This window comes from Pongo abelii, chromosome 12 (assembly GCF_028885655.2).
Source record: "Pongo abelii isolate AG06213 chromosome 12, NHGRI_mPonAbe1-v2.0_pri, whole genome shotgun sequence".
In the NCBI taxonomy this organism is placed as follows: domain Eukaryota; kingdom Metazoa; phylum Chordata; class Mammalia; order Primates; family Hominidae; genus Pongo; species Pongo abelii.
Window position 1 is genome coordinate 94564863 of NC_071997.2, and position 19654 is coordinate 94584516.

The following is a 19654-nucleotide window of genomic DNA, read 5'->3' on the forward strand; positions in this document are numbered from 1 at the left end:
GAAAAACAGAGGTTAGTCAGCCCAAGAGTACAGACCATTGAATCTAACTTTCCATTTTGGACTGGAGAGCATTCGAGACAATTTCCTCCCTGGCCTTTAATAAGGGAGAGCTGGGAGTCTCCCGTTCTGCCTTCTGGTACAGGCTCTAGAAGTAGGCTCAGCTTCCCTCAGTGTGGCTGTCAAATGGGCTGTATGCCCCAGGTCTGAGGCCACAGTACACTTTGACTCAGAGCTGTAATGTAAGAAAAAAAGGCGGTGTTTTCTGGGAAGCTGGATAGCATTGCTTCATTTGCACAAATCACCACCGGGAGGTCCCACGACATCACTCCCTTGAGTTTCCTCCCAATTGCACTGCACAGCGTGCAGTTTTCTGAACTCTCCTTGGCAGGGAATTGCATGAGTGTTGTCCTGGAGCCTCATTGCCGCAGGGCTACAAAGCATCCATAAAAGTCACAGAGGGACTGGCTGAAAGCCTGGCTTGGCGGAAGAGGCCTAGCATGGCCTCATCAGGCTCTTTTGGGAACATGGCAACCCCCTGCCTAAAGAACTGTCTCTGCACTACCTAAGGGTCCTGATGTGAAGCGCGTCTGGGTGAGGAGAAATTAGATGAGGAGAAAGTGCTGCAGAGCTGCCATCTGGGAGTTGGAGGGAAACACAAATTGGCTATTGGTGCTGAGCTCTTCTGCCAACAGCAGATGTTTCTGTGAGATCAGCCTGCTTAAGGCAGCAGCAAATGGCCTCCCACAGAATAATGATAACAGCTAATGATGCCTGAGCACCCACCACATGCCAGGCACCCTTCTAAAAGCTTTACATGTATTAGTTCATTCAGTCCTCACCACAACTCTGCATAATCGGTACTGGTATCATCTCCATTTTACATCTCCATTCACTTAAGTGTAAGCTGGACCCAGAGAAGCGATTTCTAGAATGGAAGTCACTCCGGTGTAAGTAGGAGAGCCAGATTCAGATTCAGTCTGGCTCTGGAGTGATGCTAGCAGCCACTCAATGTGCTGCCTGAGAGAGGCAAGGAGGAAGTGACTGGTGCCACCTTGGGCTGTTAGGAATTTGCAGGTGGGTAACGGCATGCCACCCTGGAAGCTGTCACGCTGAACCAAGTGGGCCATGTTTTTATTCCTGCGAGGTTCAAGTCCTTGCCATGTCTTGGATTTTACTGGACAGAAATAAGGACTTAGTAAGTAGTAGTAATGATGATAATGGCTAACTGTTATTGGGCGCTCACTCTGCCATCAACTGCGCTATTTGTTTCCTTACAATCAATATCTCATTTAATCCTCAAAACCACCCTCTGTGGTTGGTATATTACCTGTCTTGTACAAGTGAGGAAAGTCAGGCTCAGAAGGGTTAAATAACATGGCCAAGGTTACAGCTTATAAATAAGAGAGCTGGTGCTCACACCCAAGAGTGCCTGGCCCCAGAAGCCAAACTCCTAATGATTGGGTATGCTGGCCATATTGCCTTTGATCTCCTCTGGAGGATTAGACAAGCCGGGAAAGCATTTGGGCCTGTGCCCAGGGCCTGTAAAGAATTGCCATTCATCTAAGAGGGGATATGGAGGTGTGTGGAGTTGGCTCTCCAATCCTGGCTTCTGTGATGTGTTCCATAGGGATATAGAGATCTGGAATTTCCCCCTTCTAACATTTTACCAGCTTTCATCTGAGGATTTCCCTCATCTGTCAGGAAGAGGAGATAATCTGAACACAGGCATATGTATTCTTTAAGAGAAAAAATAGGTCTGAAAGACAAGTAAAATTTTTGTTTTGTTTGTTATGTTCCATGTTGGCAAAGCTAAGTCAAAGTAACCATCCTTTATAGAAGGAAAAGTATTTAGGTACATTCTACTTGGTACAAAGCCAAGGTTCATAGAGATGGGAATTGGCAAACCTTTTCAGAAGACAGTGAGGATATAGCATATATGCATATATCCCTACGGCTCAAGCATTTCTATTAAGAATCAATACTTGGGGAACATTTGCAAATGGATTCAGAATTGCACAGAAAAGTGAAATCACTGCAGTGGAATCTCTAATAATAGAGTTGAGAACAACACAAATGACCATCTAAGTCGCTGTTGTTGGTTGAATAAATAATGTTGGCCAGGCGCAGTGGCTCACACCTATAATCCCAGCACTTTGGAGGCTGAGGTGGGAAGATGGCTTAAGTCCAGGAGTTCGAGACAAGCCTGGACAACATAGCAAAACCCCATCTCTAAAAAATACTCAAAAATTAGCCAGGCATGCTGCCATGAGCCTGTGGTCCCAGCTACTTGGAAGGCTGAGGCAGGAGGATTGCTTGAGCCTGGGAGGTGGAGGTTGCAGTGAGCCAAGATCACACCATTGCATTCCAGCCTGGGTGACAGAGCAAGACCCTGTCTCAATAATAATAGTAATGATAATAATAATGTCATGGTCATACTATGCAGTAGTTTAAAATCATGAAGTGGATCTATCTATCTCTATGTACAACCGTATGCATGTACATAAAGAGAAGGCACATGGTACCCATGGTTACTCTGGGAAGGGGTGGGAGTGTGAGTTTTCCCATTTTTTTCTCATTTTTCTGCATATTTTTATATACTGATTGACTCTCTTGCAACAAAAATTTATTTATGTTACTATGTGTGTGTGTTTTAAGAATAAATATCTGGCCAAAATAGAAAAATAATTTAATATGCATAATATTCTGGATGTATAATGATGCGACTATATAACATAAACCACAGTCCAAAGATTTTTGCCTAGAAGTAGTCCAGACTGGGCCATGCTTTCCCTGGACAGTCTTCCTGTCCTGTCCTAGTCTGTGCTCCTGGGAGTATCAGCATGGCCTCTGTAGGCCAGAACACCATCCTAAAGCCACAAGATGCATTTAATACAAATAAATGTAAAATCTCACATGTAGTATTTTTTTGAAAAATCAGTAATACAAGTGCAAGTAAAGACTCAGCCAGCTACCAAGTTCTATATTAAAGGATGAAGATTTTTGTTTATCACAATCTTAGTAGAATATAGATGTTTTAACAGTGGGATGCAGATATATTAAAACAGGGCAAAAACTTTGTTTGCATTGAAAGTAACACTATGTCTAATGGGAAGTAACCACACCCCTCTGGGCTAGACAGAATGTCATATTTGGGATACTACGTTCAGTTTCAGGCCCATACTCAGATGGACATACTGAAAAAGTACATTGTCCAGAAGGCAGAGATAAGGAACTGGGGCATTTTTACTTGGTGGAAGGATGGCTCAGAAGCAGCACAATTCCATCTTCAAACATGTGACAGGAAAGGAGAATGAGTCTTGCTTTATGTCACTCCAAAGAATAGCTCTAGATTTACCAGAAGGCAAGAAAGTTCACTCCAGAATTTTTCTTAATATTGGGAAGAACCTCCTAGCATCTAGAGCTTTCTAAACAAAGTAGTCCAACAATAGAACAGACAACAGTTGAGAAATGATCACTTCAATAGAAGGGAAAAATCCTGTTGGGAGTCAATGGTCAAAAAAGCTGACGTATGATTATCCAGCCTTTGTGTTCTCCTTTGGGATCACGCAGGGTAGGACTAACCACTTAAGTTATTTAACTATCAATTATTTTCTCAAACCCTGGATACACCCAGAGTTTTCAACTGGAATTTTGGTCCATTTGTGGAAAGAGAAAAAAACCTGTGAGGGAATGCAGATCTAATGCTAAAAACTAAGAGGTAAATGGAGAGGGAGAGAGAGATAGAGAGAGAGAAAGACTAGAATCTGGATGCTAACCATTCAAAAACCTGGAGGCTGTACCAGTCAACATGTCCATGGCTAGATGTTGTGATCTTAGCTGAGCCCAAATGTACATTCTTTTGGTGGTGGGGTGTTTTACTTGTTGCTTTATGTATTTTCTTGGTAACCTGGTAAATATTTATTTTTAGAAAATGAAAATAAAAAGGAAAACTAGTATCCTTCGTCTGCCTAAAGGTTTTCTATGGTTGGTCAAAGAATTAGGGAAATAAAGTGTTTCCCTATTGACCAAAGTTGTGGACAGTAGGCTCCCTGTTTCACTGTTAGAAAAGCTGATTTCAGGCTGGGCGCGGTGGCTCACGGCTGTAATCCCAGCACTTTGGGAGGCCCGAGGCAGGTGGATCACCTGATGTCAGGAGTTTGAGACCAGCCTGGCCAACATGGTGAAACCCTGTCTTTACTAAAAATACAAAAATTAGCCAGGCATGGTGGTGCACCCCCACAGTCCCAGCTACTCGGGAGGCTGAGGCAGGAGAATCGCTTGAACATGGGAGGTGGAGGCTACAGTGAGTCGAGATGGTGCCACTGCACTCCAGCCTGGGCAACAGAGCAAGACTCTGAAAAAAAAAAAAAAAAAGGAAGAAGCAGGAGGAGAAGGAAAAGGAGGAGAGAAAAGTCTATTTCAGGAACTAGAGTAGGTGGTAGTAGAAGCTCAGAGAACAAATGTGCAAAAGCAACCACAGACCCTGGCATCCCTTCCCTTCGTATGGAATCATCACTGTGCCAAGTTGGTGGGAGCTTCACCCCACAAATATTAAGCAGCAGAGGCACAGGCTCAAACATTGAGCAGGAGAGGTAAGTACACCAGCTGAGAGCCCAGACAAAGCGACTGACCACCCTGACTATCTTTTAGCCCCAGGGCTGTGTATTTTGTTCCTTTTTCTTTTTCTTAGTTGCTGTAGCTCTCTGCTCCCTCTTATTTCCCTCACTCTTTTCCCCTCTGCCATGACTCTTTACTCTTCTGTGTCAGAGAGAATGAAGAGAGGAAGAGAGACAGCAGAACAGAAAAGGGGGCACCTGAGACGAGAGTGGAGGTCTTGCGGGAATGAGGGTGAGGAAGATAGGAGTGGACCCAGAGAAAGGGAAAATGAGAGACAGAATGAGAGAGAAGAAAGAAGGATGAAGCAAGGGGAAGGAAAAGGGCAGAAGGAAGCAAACCAAAGGAAAGAAAGAACTGGGAATGATGCTGGGAAAAACCATTAAAGCACAGCACCATTTGCTGCATTTATGAAGCACATAAAACCCTGAGTAGATTATGCCCCTTAACACAGGGGCACAGTAGAACTAAGGGCATGACACTACCTTATATTTCTTCTGCTTTCAAAAGGAATTGAAGAAAGCCTAAGATAAAAGAGACAAGATACACTCAAATCATTCAAAGAACAAGGACAGCACAGAAAGTACAGGTTATAATCCATAGTGCTGAGGAGAATGACTGCAATTGAGCACAAACTTTTTATTAGTCCTAAACTCCAGGAGTGACTTATCAGATGCAGGACCGTGAACTGCAGACTAATCTCACTTTCTTTCCACTGTCCTTGCTTACAAGAAACCCTCAAGAGAAGCTAAGAAGGCAATGTAAGATCAAAATGTTGGGAAGATCTTTTTTTATGTTCTTATATTTAACTTTTAATTTTGATATAATTACAGAAGAGTATCAAGGAATCACAAAGAACTCCCATTTACCCAGATTCGCCAATTAACATTGACCACATTTACTTTCTCATTCTCCTCTCTGTCCCTCTCCTTCTCCCCCAACCCCTCTATTTTTTCCTTGAGCCATTTGAGGTTAAGTGGCAGACATTACACCCCTTTACCTCTAAATATGCATTTTGGTGAGGAACTAGAATACATGTAGCTTTCGCTACATGTATTTCTGTGGCTTTCACTAATACCAGACAGAGCTCATGGGCAACGAGGTTGGAAGGGGAGCAGGAGTAGGAAACTTGTTTTAAGTTGCATCTACTTAGCAAGTGACTATCTTTTGTTAGATTAATTTACGTCAATAAAAATAGCAGAATCTTCTAAATCACCTTCTCACCAACTTTACATAGGATTGAGAAAACATCAATTGTCTACATTTGTCTACATGAAATAATAGAAATTAGGATTGGTAGCCAATACCCTTGGTGCTAACCACTCCATCCAAGAAACCTAAAAACTGCTTAATACAAAGAAAGAATCCTTGTCAGCCTGTATTGTCAGGCCTCTGAGCCCAAGCTAAGCTATCATATCCCCTGTGACCTGCACGTACACATCCAGATCGCCGGTTCCTGCCTTAACTGATGACATTCCACCACAAAAGAAGTGAAAATGGCCTGTTCCTGCCTTAACTGATGACATTGTCTTGTGAAATTCCTTCTCCTGGCTCATCCTGGCTCAAGAGCTCCCCCACTGAGTATCTTGTGACCCCCCCCACTCCTGCCCACCAGAGAACAATCCCCCTTTTTCCTTTACCTACCCAAATCCTATAAAACAGCCCCACCCCATCTCCCTTGGCTGACTCTTTTAGGACTCAGCTTGCCTGCACCCAGGTGATTAAAAGCTTTATTGCTCACACAAAGCCTATTTGGTGGTCTCTTCACACGGACATGCATGAAATTTGGTGCCGTGACTCGGATCTGGGGACCTCCCTTGGGAGATTAATCCCCTATCCTCCTGTTCTTTGCTCCGTGAGAAAGATCCACCTACGACCTCAGGTCCTCAGACTGACCAGCCCAAGGAACATCTCACCAATTTTAAATCAGTTAAGTGGCCTCTTTTTACTCTCTTCTCCAACCTCTCTCACTGTCCCTCAACCACTTTCTCCTTTCCACTCTTCAATCTCTCCTTTCTCTTAATTTCAATTCCTTTCATTTTCTGGTAGAGACAAAGGAGACATGTTTTATCCGTGGACCCAAAACTCCGGCGCCGGTCACGGACTAGGGAAGGCAGCCTTCCCTTGGTGTTTAATAGTTGCAGGGACACCTCTCTGATTATTCACCCAGGTTTCAGAGGTGTCAGACCACGCAGGGATGCCTGCCTTGGTCCTTCACCCTTAGCGGCAACTCCCGCTTTTCTGGGGAAGGGGCAAGTACCCCAACCCCTTCTCTCCGTGTCTCTACCCCTTCTTTGCCTTTCTGGGGGGCAAGAAATCCCCAACCCCTTCTCCTTCACCCTAAGCGGCAAGTCCCGCTTTTCTAGAGGAGGAGCAAGTACCCCAACCTCTTATCTCTGCGCCCCAATCCCTTATTTCCGTGCCCCGACCTCTTATCTCTGTGCCCAATCCCTTATTTCCGTGCCCCAACCTCTTATATGTCTGTGCCCCAATCCCTTATTTCCGTGCCCCAACCTCTTATCTCTGTACCCCAATCCCTTATTTCCACACCCCGACCTCTTATCTCTGTGCTCCATCCCTTATTTCCACGCCCTGACCTCTCATCTCTGTGCCCCAACCCCTTATTTCCATGCCCCAACCCCTTTCCCGCTTTTCTGGAAGGTAAGAACCCCCGAACCCCTTCCCTCCGTGTCTCTACTCTCTTTTCTCTAGGCTTGCTTCCTTCACTATGGACAACCTTCCATCCTCCATTCCTCCTTCTTCTCCCTTAGCCTATGTCAAGAACTTAAAACCTCTTCAACTCTCACCTGACCTAAAATCTAAGCATCTTATTTTCTTCTGCAATGCCGCTTGACCCCAATACAAACTCGACAGTAGTTCCAAATAGCCAGAAAACGGCACTTTCAATTTTTCCATCCTACAAGATCTAAATAATTCTTGCTGTAAAATGGGCAAATGGTCTGAGGTGCCTGACATCCAGGCATTCTTTTACACATTGGTCCCTCTCTAGTCTCTGTTCCCAATGCAACTCATCCCAAATCTTCCTTCTTTCCCTCCCACCTGTCCCCTCAGTCCCAACCCCAAGCATCACTGAGTCTAATCTTCCTTTTCTACAGACCCATCTGACCTCTCCCCTCCTCCCCAGGCTGCTCCTCGCCAGGCCGAGCTAGGTCCCAATTCTTCCTCAGCCTCCGCTCCTCCATCCTATAATCCTTTTATCACCTCCCCTCCTCACACCTGGTCTGCCTTACAGTTTCGTTCTGTGACTAGCCCTCCCCCACCTGCCCAGCAATTTACTCTTAAAAAGGTGGCTGGAGCTAAAGGCATAGTCAAGGTTAATGCTCTTTTTTCTTTATCACAAATCAGATAGCGTTTAGGCTCTTTCCTATGAAATATAAAAATCCAGCCCAGTTCATGACTCCTTTGACAGCAACCCTGAGACACTTTATAGCCCTAGACCCTAAAAGGTCAAAAGGCCGTCTTATTCTCAAAATACATTTTATTACCCAATCTGCTCCCGACATTAAATAAAACTCCAAAAATTAAATTCCGGCCCTCAAACCCCACAACAGGATTTAATTAACCTCGCCTTCAAGGTGTACAATAATAGAAAAAAGTTGCAATTCCTTGCCTCCACTGTGAGACAAACCCCAGCCACATCTCCAGCACACAAGAACTTCCAAATGCCTGAACCGCAGCGGCCAAGCATTCCTCCAGAACCTCCTTCCCCAGGAGCTTGCTACAAGTGCCAGAAATCTGGCCACCAGGCCAAGGAATGCCCACAGCCTGGGATTCCTCCTAAGCCGCATCCCATCTGTACAGGACCCCACTGGAAATCGGACTGTCCAACTCACCTGGCAGCCACTCCCAGAGCCCCTGGAACTCTGGCCCAAGGCTCTCTGACTGCTTCCCAGATCTTCTTGGCTTAGTGGCTGAAGACTGACGCTGCCCGATCACCTCGGAAGCCCCCTAGACCATCACGGATGCCGAGCTTCACGTAACTCTCACAGTGGAAAGTAATTCCGTCCCCTTCTTAATCAATACGGAGGCTACCCACTCCACATTACCTTATTTTCAAGGGCCTGTTTCCCTTGCCTCCATAACTGTTGTGGGTATTGACAGCTAGGCTTCTGAACCTCTTAAAACTCCCCAACTCTGGTGGCAACTTGGACAATACTCTTTTAAGCACTCCTTTTAGTTATCCCCACCTGCCCAGTTCCCTTATCAGGCCGAGACACTTTAACTTAATTATCTGCTTCCCTGACTATTCCTGGATTACAGCTATATCTCATTGCTGCCCTTCTTCCCAATCCAAAGCCTCCTTTGCGTCCTCCTCTTGTATTCCCCCACCTTAACCCACAAATATAAGATACCTCTATTTCCTCCTTGGTGACCGATCATGCATCCCTTACCATCTCATTAAAACCTAATCACCCTTACCCCGATCAATGCCAATATTGCATCCCACAGCATGCTTTGAAAGGGTTAAAGCCTGTTATCACTCGCCTGCTACAGCATGGCCTCTTAAAGCCTATAAACTCTCCTTACAATTCCCCCATTTCACCTGCCCTAAAACCAGACAAGGCTTACAGGTTAGTTCAGAATCTGCGCCTTATCAACCAAATTGTGTTGCCTATCCACCCCATGGTGCCAAACCCATATACTCTCCTATCCTCAATACCTCCCTCCACAATCCATTATTCTGTTCTAGATCTCAAACATGCTTTCTTTATTATTCCTTTGCACCCGTCATCCCAGCCTCTCTTTGCTTTCACTTGGACTGACCCTGACACCCATCAGGCTCAGCAAATTACCTGGGCTGTACTGCCGCAAGGCTTCACAGACAGCCCCCATTACTTCAGTCAAGCCCAAATTTCATCCTCATCTGTTACCTATCTCAGCATAATTCTCATAAAAACACACGTGCTTTCCCTGCTGATCGTGTCCGATTAATCTCCCAAACCTCAATCCCTTACTAAAGAACAACTCCTTTCCTTCCTAGGCATGGTTAATGCAGTCAGAATTCTTACACAAGAGTCAGGACCACACCCTGTAGCCTTTCTGTGCAAACAACTTGACCTTTCTGTTTTAGCCTAGCCATCATGTCTCCGTGCAGTGGCTGCTGCCGCCCTAATACTTTTAGAGGCCCTCAAAATCACAAACTATGCTCAACTTACTCTCTACATTTCTCATAACTTCCAAAATCTATTTTCTTCCTCATACCTGACGCATATACTTTCTGCTCCCCAGCTCCTTCAGCTGTACTCACTCTTTGAAAAGTCCCACAATTACCATTGTTCCTGGCCCAGACTTCAATCTGGCCTCCCACATTATTCCTGATATCACACCTGACCCCCATGACTGTATCTCTCTGATCCACCTGACATTCACCCCATTTCCCCATATTTCCTTCTTTCCTGTTCCTCACCCTGATCACGCTTGATTTATTGATGGCAGTTCCACCAGGCCTCATCGCCACACACCAGCAAAGGCAGGCTATGCTATAGTACAAGCCACTAGCCGGCCTCTTAGAACCTCTCATTTCCTTTCCATCGTGGAAATCTATCCTCAAGGAAATAACTTCTCAGTGTTCCATCTGCTATTCTACTACTCCTCAAGGATTATTCAGGCCCCCTCCCTTCCCTACACATCAAGCTCGAGGATTTGCCCCCACCCAGGACTGGCAAATTAGCTTTACTCAACGTGCCCCGAGTCAGAAAACTAAAATACCTCTTAGTCTAGGGAGACACTTTCACTGGATAGGTAGAGTCCTTTCCTGCAGGGTCTGAGAAGGCCACCACAGTCATTTCTTCCCTTCTGTCAGACATAATTCCTCAGTTTAGCCTTCCCACCTCTATACAGTCTGATAACAGACCAGCCTTTATTAGTCAAAGCAGCCAAGCAGTTTTTCAGGCTCTTAGTATTCAGTGACACCTTTATATCCCTTACAGTCCTCCGTCTTCAGGAAAAGTAGAACGGACTAAAGGTCTTTTAAAAACACACCTCACCAAGCTCAGCCACCAACTTAAAAAGGACTGGACAATACTTTTACCACCTTCCTTTCTCAGAATTCAGGCCTGTCCTCAGAATGCTAAAAGGTACAGCCGTTTTGATCTCCTGTATAGACGCTCCTTTTTATTAGGCCCCAGTCTTATTCCAGACCCCAGACCAACTTGGACTGTGCCCCAAAAAAACTTGTCATCCCTACTATCTTCTGTCTAGTCATACTATTTACCGTTCTCAACTACTCATACATGCCCTGCTCTTGTTTACACTGCCGGTTTACACTGTTTCTCCAAGCCATCACAGCTGATATCTCCTGGTGCTATCCCCAAACTGCCACTCTTAACTCTTGAAGTAAATAAATAATCTTTGCTGGCAGGACTATGCTGAATCTCCTTAGGCACTCTCTAATCAGATGTCCTGAGTCGTCCCAATTCTTAGACCTTTTATACCTGTTTTTCTCCTCTTATTCCATTTAGTTTTTCAATTCATACAAAACTATACCCAGGCCATCACCAATAATTCTAAATGAAAAATGTTCCTTCTAACAACCCCACAATATCACCCCTTACCACAAAATCTTCCTTCAGCTTAATCTCTCCCACTCTAGGTTCCCACACCGCCCCTAATCCCGCTCGAAGCAGCCCTGAGAAACATCGCCCATTATCTCTCCATACCATCCCCCAAAATTTTTGCTGTCCCAACACTTTACCACTATTTCATTTTATTTTTCTTATTAATATAAGAAGACAGGAATGTCAGGCCTCTGAGCTCAAGCTAAGCTATCACATCCCCTGTGACCTGCACGTACACATCCAGATCACCGGTTCCTGCCTTAACTGATGACATTCCACCACAAAAGAAGTGAAAATGGACTGTTCCTGCCTTAACTGATGACATTGTCTTGTGAAATTCCTTCTCCTGGCTCATCCTGGCTCAAAAGCTCCCCCACTGAGCACCTTGTGACCCCCCACTCCTGCCCACCAGAGAACAACCCCCCTTTTTCCTTTACCTACCCAAATCCTATAAAACAGCCCCACCCCTATCTCCCTTGGCTGACTCTCTTTTCGGACTCAGCCCACCTGCACCCAGGTGATTAAAAACCTTATTGCTCACACAAAGCCTGTTTGGTGGTCTCTTCACACGGACGCGCATGAAATGTGTAATGCTTTGTCAGCTCCAAATCATACCTTCAACTTTCCATTTTACGTCTCCGAAATCTGGATGTATCTTAGAGTCGATGATGCAATTATAATTGGTAGCTTCCTTTATGTTAGTACATAAAAATAAGGGTGCATCCTACAAATGATGGCTTCTGAGATTAGATAAAATACCTTTCTATTAGCTCTGTGGTTCTCTGCCTGTGTATTGCCAGGAGGAAGGAAGTGGAGCGTTTCAGGTGAGGCACAGGGTTTTGGTATCAATTCCTAAGATTCCTTTCATGGTCCAGCACATGATGTGCATTATCCTACAGTTCCTCTATCACACCCTCAGCCACTTGGTGTGTCTCCTTATTTCTGCTCCTCTTGCCTACCAGCATGTGCCTGATTACTGAATCCTGCCCACCCAAATGTCAAGAGCCTACCAGAGATGGCTGTTTCTCCTCCACTCTCCTCAGTGCATGTGAGTATGTGTGTTTGGAGATGACTGGAAAAGCACAGTGGCTACCCATTAAATTGACTCAGGGGTCACACTAGAGAGGAAGACCACGAAGAAAACTGACTTCCAGCCTGACAGCAGAAGGGCAGAGCTTTCTGGGCTACTGGCTCTAAGGACAATGCTTGTATCTGCTGATTTAAAATAATAATAACAATAATGGCTTTGGGTTTCCTTGGGTTATCCTCCAACCCAAAGAAACCAATGGGCAGACATGTATACATGGAGTGGACTGGGTCAGCTCTTTGGCTTCCTAGCATGTTCTGCCATCTCTTTTTTTCTGATGACAGAACAAGCCCTTGGCCACAGGGTAAAACCCTGATGCCAGCCTGGCCCCCTGGAGTCCTTCTAGGACCCTGGAAGAGAGCTGTTCTCTTTCTCTTTGGTTTGTTAATTTTAGGCTGCTTCCTCGCCAAGCAAAGAGAGAAAGCCCAAGTAAAGACCAGCATAGGCAGAGAGCCGGTAGAGCGGCCTGGGCCCTTGCATCCTGTGAAGCATCACAGTTATCCTTCTCTGCACATGGGCCAGTGCATTCCTGTTCTGCTTAAACAAGCTTAAGTTGTTCCTTCAAATCAGTACAATATAAGGTATTTTAAACCTCTCTCTACTTTAAACTATCCCTCTAGCTTAGCTGTTCTTTTTGAAAGTTATTTGCAACAAACAATTCAAGTTTGAGATTTGGGAGGGCAAAATGCCCATATTCTGTGTTGATTGAAAGGAGATTCCTGGGCCTTAGGTCCCTGCTTTGGTTGAGAAGTTGTGATGATAATTAAAGAGCCTGCATAGATTCTCATTAGAGGCAGGGCTCTGCCTTGAGTTGGGTCGGGGTGCCCACAGGCTGCTTTGGATTTATCCAAAGTCCTTATCAGGGTACCGGATGGGCCATTCAATAAAGTTTGCACCATAAAGCCCTAAGAACTCCAGGCTTGAAGATTCTCTGCAGGAAGTGTTACCCTAGCCAGTCATTTTGGTTAGCCATAACTGATAAGGGCTTATCTTTCTGACAGCACTTACCAACCTGGTTCCTCTGATTTTTGAGTCATGTCCTAGAAAAAGAGCTGAGCCCAAGGAACTACAGCTTGGAGGATATATCTGATCTATCTGCGATGGCAGGAAAGCATGCATCTAGTTGATCTAAAAACTAGATGGCATTATTGAGGAGTTGGACAGGAGGTCTTAGGAACAACCTCGTTTTATACTTTTTAACAATAGGAATTTACTTAAAGGCAACTTCCATCTGCTCTCATTCTGGCAGAGGTATTGTGATAAAGGCTTTCAGGACTGTCAACAGCTCAGGATTGGCATTAGCTCATAGATAATTCCCGTCTACTAAATGAAAGTCTATGAGAGATTGATGCAGGCACCAGAGTCTTGAATTATTAGGCAAGGATCTTGCTAAAGCTGGACATGGGAAGGTTGCTATGAAACTCATTTCAAAGGCTATGTAGGCCAACTCACCTCTGGGAAACCAATGCTTATTATTAAACCAGTGCAACTGCTCAAAAACTAAAACTCCATCACTAAGTTCTCCATCATGGTGTGTGAAATCATTTCCAGAAAACTTTTCAAAAGATACCGAATAAAAGGCATCGCAGGCCGGGCACGGTGGCTCATGCCTGTAACCCCAGCACTTTGCGACGCCCAGGCTGGTGGATCACCCGAGGTCAGGAGTTTGAGACCAGCCTGGCCAGCATGGTGAAACCCCGTCTCTACTAGAAAAATACAAAAATTAGCCAGGCGTGGTGGCGCGTGCCTGTAATCCCAGCTACTTGGGAGGCTGAGGCAGGAGAACCTGGCAGAAGGAGGTTGCAGTGAGCCGAGATCACGCCACTGCACTGCAGCCCATGTGACAGAGTGAGACTCCATCTCAAATAAATAAATAAATAAATAAATAAAAATTAAAAAAGCCATCACGAAAAGACATTTCTTTATCAGGTCAGCAAATTGATTGCTGGTTTCAATCTCTCAAGAAGTCAGATTCTCTTCAGACACTCCTTTGTGTTTCTTTACAATGTAATCAGTCATTCCAAGATCAGCTATGAGGCACACTCCCGTGGCCTCCCTCATAAACAATTTAATTGCAAAAGGTTAGCATACTATTTCTTCTCTGCTATTCTCAGAATTCTCAATTATGAAAACAAAAACAATAATTAAAAAGTTCTTCCAGCTGCTTTTTTTTTTTTTTTGAGACAGAGTCTCAAACTCTGCTGCCCAGGCTGTAGTGCAGTGGTGCAATCTCTGCTCACTGCAACCTCTGCCTCCCACGTTCAACCAATTCTGCTGCCTTCCCCCCGATCCCCGAGTAGCTGGGATTACAGGTGTGCACTACCACGTCCGGCTAACTTTTATATTTTTAGTAGAGACGGGGTTTCACCATGTTAGTCAGGCTGGTCTCGAACTCCTGACCTCAAGTGATCCGCCCGCTTGGGCCTCTCAAAGTGCTGGGATTACGGGCGTGAGCCACTGCGCCCAGCCCTACGTGCTTTTTTTTTTTTTTTTTTTTTTTTAAGGGAGGCAGGAAAGAAGGCATTTGGGCCTCTTATCTGCAATTTTCTTCCATGTAAACTTATGTGAAGGATCTGGAGTGGGACTTCGTGGCTTCAAGCCCTGGCTCCACTTCTTGATGGCTGAGCGACCTGGGTTAAGTCACGCAACCTCTCTGAACCCCAGTTTATTCATCTGTAAACAGGTCAATAATAGCACGAGATTCGCAGCGCGGGTGGAGCTCAAAGTGCAGGGTTGTCCCTGGTGAACCCATCACTTTTATATTTATCCTTTGATGAAGCCAGTACAATTCCTACCTGGTTAACTAGATACATCCCACCTCTTCCCTCGAGTTCGCCCTTCCCCCCGCCTCGTGAAGTCCTTGTTCTCTTAGCTGTCTTGAAAATCCTATGCATCAGCAGGTAGGAAAGGGCGCGCCAGCGGGGGGAAGCCACTCCCGCCCGAGCGCCTCCGGGTTCCCTTATAAAGGGAGCACCCCCTTCGCGACCGCAAACGAGCCCAGGAAGATCACAGAGCCGCGGGTGCGCGGCGAGGTGGCGATACGCGCCCGGGCTCGGCCTGCGGGTGGTGGCCCAAGCGTACGCCTCGCTGGCCTGGCAGGCGCGACCGTGCGTGCGCAGCCGAGGGTGGTGGCGGCCGGCACCCCACGCCAAGGGTGGTGGCGGCCGGCACCCCACCCTCGGCCGCCGCCTCCGCGTGTCAGGTGCCGTGAGAAGCGCGGGAGGGGCGGCCGCAGGCAGCGCCCAGGGATATGACTGGAGCCGACTTTCCAGAAGCGGCGCACGCAAAGCCCAGCTCCGCACGCAAGGGGGAGGCGACAGCAGAAACTTTTCAACCCGATAAAGTTCGCCGGAGCGTGGAGATTCGCCTCCTCCCGCCACTCTCCGCCCCGCTCGGGTCCCGCCCCGCTAGCTCCCCCAGGCCCCCCCAGTCGCCCCAGCTTGGCTCCCCGCCCTGCGCCAACGGCTTCCGTCGCAGCCTGGGCGGCCCCGCGCCCTCCAGCGGGCGGCGCCACCTGGAGTGGCCTCTACGCGGGAAATCGCAGGGCCAGCTGCGCCCCAGGAGCCTTTGTGTGCCCAAGCACTGTCGGGGCCCCGGGGCGGGGGGGAGCGGCTACTTTTAGGGATACTTGATCTCGCCGCAAGAACTGGAAAAAATTTAGCACGCCAAAGCGCCTCCACTGAGGTGGCAATTTGTTTGCGAGAACCTAAGGTAAAATTTAAACAACAAACCAGGGGCGCTGTGAGGCAAACCGCTGCCACTACACTGGTTTTCCGGGAAGCAAGCTCAAGTCGCGGAGAGGGAAGGGAGGTCGTGCGCTCGGGGCGGGGCGCGCTCCCAAGTCAAGCGCAGCGGTCGGGGCACGTTGTACCAAGCGCGGTTCTGGGGACACCGTGCGGCCTCGATTGGAGGTGGCTGTGATGAAGAGCGGTTACCGCACAATGGAAACATTGGCACCTCCGCTCCCATGAAAGCCTGCTGGTAGAGCTCCGAGGACAGCCGGTGCGCCCGGACGGGAGTCCGGGTCAAAGCGGCTTGGTGTGCGGCGCGCCCCGCCCTCCGCAGGCCCCGCCCCGCCCCGCCAGGTCGCGCTGCCCTCCTTCTACCCAGTCCTTAAAACCCGGAGGAGCGGGATGGCGCGCTTTGACTCTGGAGTGGGAGTGGGAGCGAGCGCTTCTGCGACGCCTGTTGTGAGAGCCGCAAGGGCATGGGAATTGACGCCACTCACCGATCCCCAGTCTCAATCTCAACGCTGTGAGGAAACCTCGACTTTGCCAGGTCCCCAAGTGCAGCGGGGCTCGGCGAGCGAGGCACCTTTCTCCGTCCCCATCCCAATCCAAGCGCTCCTGGCACTGACGACGCCAAGAGACTCGAGTGGGAGTTAAAGCCTCCAGTGCGGGCAGCAGGTGTCCAGGGCGGGCCTGCGGGTTCCTGTTGACGTCTTGCCCTAGGCAAAGGTCCCAGTTCCCTCTCGGAGCCGGCTTGTCCCGCGCCACTGGAAACCGCACCTCCCCGCAGGTCAGTCTGTCTGCGGAGCCGCTGCCCCGCGACCTCTTCAGATGGATTCTTGCAGATAGGGGGTGGCGTGGTAGGCACTTTAAAGGAAATCAAGCGCCACAGCCTCGATGCCCGCAGCGTTGTCCCCAAATTGCAGGAACCGTTACGCGCCTTGCGGGGAGGGGAAGGGTTTGGCGCTGGGTTACAGCGAGGTGGAAACACGCCCCTTCTCTTCTCCAAGGGAGAGTGGGTTGGGGATGGGAAGGGGCGTCTTCGGCCATTTCTCCAGAGAGTCAGCTCCGACCTCTCCACCCAACGGCACTCAGTCCCCCGAGGCTGGAGTAGGGGCGTGGGGCGCCCGCTTCTGTCTCTGCACCCCTGAGTGTCACGCCTTCTCCTTTCTGTCCCCAGCATGGGCACCAACCTCAGCCCGAACGACCCTTGGCAGCTAAACCCGCTGTCCATCCAGCAGACCACGCTCCTGCTATTCCTGTCGGTGCTGGCCACTGTGCATGTGGGCCAGCGGCTGCTGAGGCAACGGAGGCGGCAGCTCGGGTCCGCGCCCCCGGGCCCGTTTGCGTGGCCACTGATCGGAAACGCGGCGGCGGTGGGCCAGGCAGCTCACCTGTCGTTCGCGCGCCTGGCGCGGCGCTACGGCGACGTCTTCCAGATCCGCCTGGGCAGCTGCCCCATAGTGGTGCTGAATGGCGAGCGCGCCATCCACCAGGCCCTGGTGCAGCAGGGCTCGGCCTTCGCCGACCGGCCGTCCTTCGCCTCCTTCCGTGTGGTGTCCGGCGGCCGCAGCATGGCTTTCGGCCACTACTCGGAGCACTGGAAGGTGCAGCGGCGCGCAGCCCACAGCATGATGCGCAACTTCTCCACGCGCCAGCCGCGCAGCCGCCAAGTCCTCGAGGGCCACGTGCTGAGCGAGGCGCGCGAGCTGGTGGCGCTGCTGGTGCGCGGCAGCGCGGACGGCGCCTTCCTCGACCCGAGGCCGCTGACCGTCGTGGCCGTGGCCAACGTCATGAGTGCCGTGTGTTTCGGCTGCCGCTACAGCCACGACGACCCCGAGTTCCGTGAGCTGCTCAGCCACAACGAGGAGTTCGGGCGCACGGTGGGCGCGGGCAGCCTGGTGGACGTGATGCCCTGGCTGCAGTACTTCCCCAACCCGGTGCGCACCGTTTTCCGCGAATTCGAGCAGCTCAACCGCAACTTCAGCAACTTCGTCCTGGACAAGTTCTTGAGGCACTGCGAAAGCCTTCGGCCCGGGGCCGCCCCCCGCGACATGATGGACGCCTTTATCCTCTCTGCGGAAAAGAAGGCGGCCGGGGACTCGGACGATGGTGGCGCGCGGCTGGATTTGGAGAACGTACCGGCCACTATCACTGACATCTTCGGCGCCAGCCAGGACACCCTGTCCACAGCGCTGCAGTGGCTGCTCCTCCTCTTCACCAGGTAAAGCCTCTGGGAGGCTTGGGCCAGGTCTTTTCTCCTCTGAAAAAGGCGGAGACAGAATATGCTGAGTTTGCAAGCAGCGCCCCGGGTTTGGGGTTTCGCTCCAGGTCCCCACCCCTCAAAACCAAGATCGCGTCGGTAAAGGGACTCACAGTGAGGGCTGAGACACGTGCACGCGCCCCACCCAGCGGTGCCCCGACCCCTCCGCATCTCCTATCCTGTCTCTTTCCTCCCCTCCCCTGCTTGCGAGTGAGAACACATTTGCAAGACCCCTCCACTCCCCGGAAAAACAAGAGTTTTTAAGTGCTTGGAGATGAGCCCTGATCTCTCTCTCCCTGGCGCAGTACAAGCAGAACTGGAATAGTTCCGAAAGAAAAGGTAATGCCATAAATATGTTAAACACAGCAGCCTCTCCTAGGCTAGTCCTCGGCGTGGATCCGAGGCCGCCCAGCCCGGGCGCTAAAAGCGGGCCGCCCGTCAGGGCTTTGTTCCAGGCCAAGGAAGCCCATGGAGGCCGGGCCAGCCGACAGGTAACCCGCACAGAAGCTTTCAGAAGGCGGCCACAACTAGCGGGCAGTGCTAGGTTTATAAAACCTCCGCGCTAGGAGTTTGAGAAATGCCGGGGTAGAAGACAAGAAGCAGCCACTTTTACGAGTGCAGAGTAGCATTCAGAAGGGCAGATGGGATATCCAGGAGGCGCCTGCAGACGTTTCTGGCTCCTGCGCTTGGCTCAGTTAGCGGACCCCCTGATGCCCACGTTGGTCTCTACTAAGCTCCGACACGCACGGATTCAACAGGTCCCTGGTGTCGGGTTGCCAGATTTGGCAAAAGAAAAGTAAGTTTTACACGGGAATACTTAACACTAAAAGATTAGCCCTTGTTGATCTGAAATCCATATTTAACTGGGCGGCCTGTAGTATTTACTCTGGAAACACTACCCCTAGGGGCAAATGTTTCGCAAGGCAAATCTTGATTGCCGAAGAGACCACAAATCCTGGTTGTGTCATTTCTTGGAGCACAAGTGAGCAGTTGGAGATGCTGAATCTGCAGGCGCCACAGTAAGGTGTTTGGAAGGCAGAGAATGACTCTTCTTATTAAAATCCACTGCAATCTATATTTCCTTAGATACTGTACAGCTACCTTCACAAATTAAAAGTTTCTGTATACTTAAAATGGCTTTTTAGTATTAAAATCATAGAAACACCCATGGTGGGTGAGGGAGAGGCAGAAATTGAATAAAGAAAAGTCAACCAGAGATCAGGGAAAAGGAAATCCCGGAATAGGATCCATAGGTTTTTGTGCATCCCCAGATAGGCATTTTAACTTTTGAAACGGCCTTTGTTTTTCATTAGAACCACAATAGTTCTCCGAGTACTCCAATTAGGCGGCAAAAAGAAATAAAACAATTTGGGGGTCACTTTCA

The 19654-nt window shown here is 48.9% G+C and overlaps 1 protein-coding gene across 2 annotated transcripts in view; it reads left to right on the forward strand.

The window, feature by feature from the left end:
* The window catches only part of CYP1B1 (cytochrome P450, family 1, subfamily B, polypeptide 1), a 41780-nt gene that overhangs the window by 16802 nt on the left and 5324 nt on the right, over window positions 1-19654 (forward strand). Inside the window, exon 1 of one of the 2 annotated variants that reach the window (XM_009237379.4) lies at window positions 17188-18231. Within the exon in view, the coding sequence (XP_009235654.2) occupies window positions 17189-18231 (1043 nt within the window). The 5' untranslated portion in view covers window position 17188. 2 annotated transcript variants of the gene reach the window in all.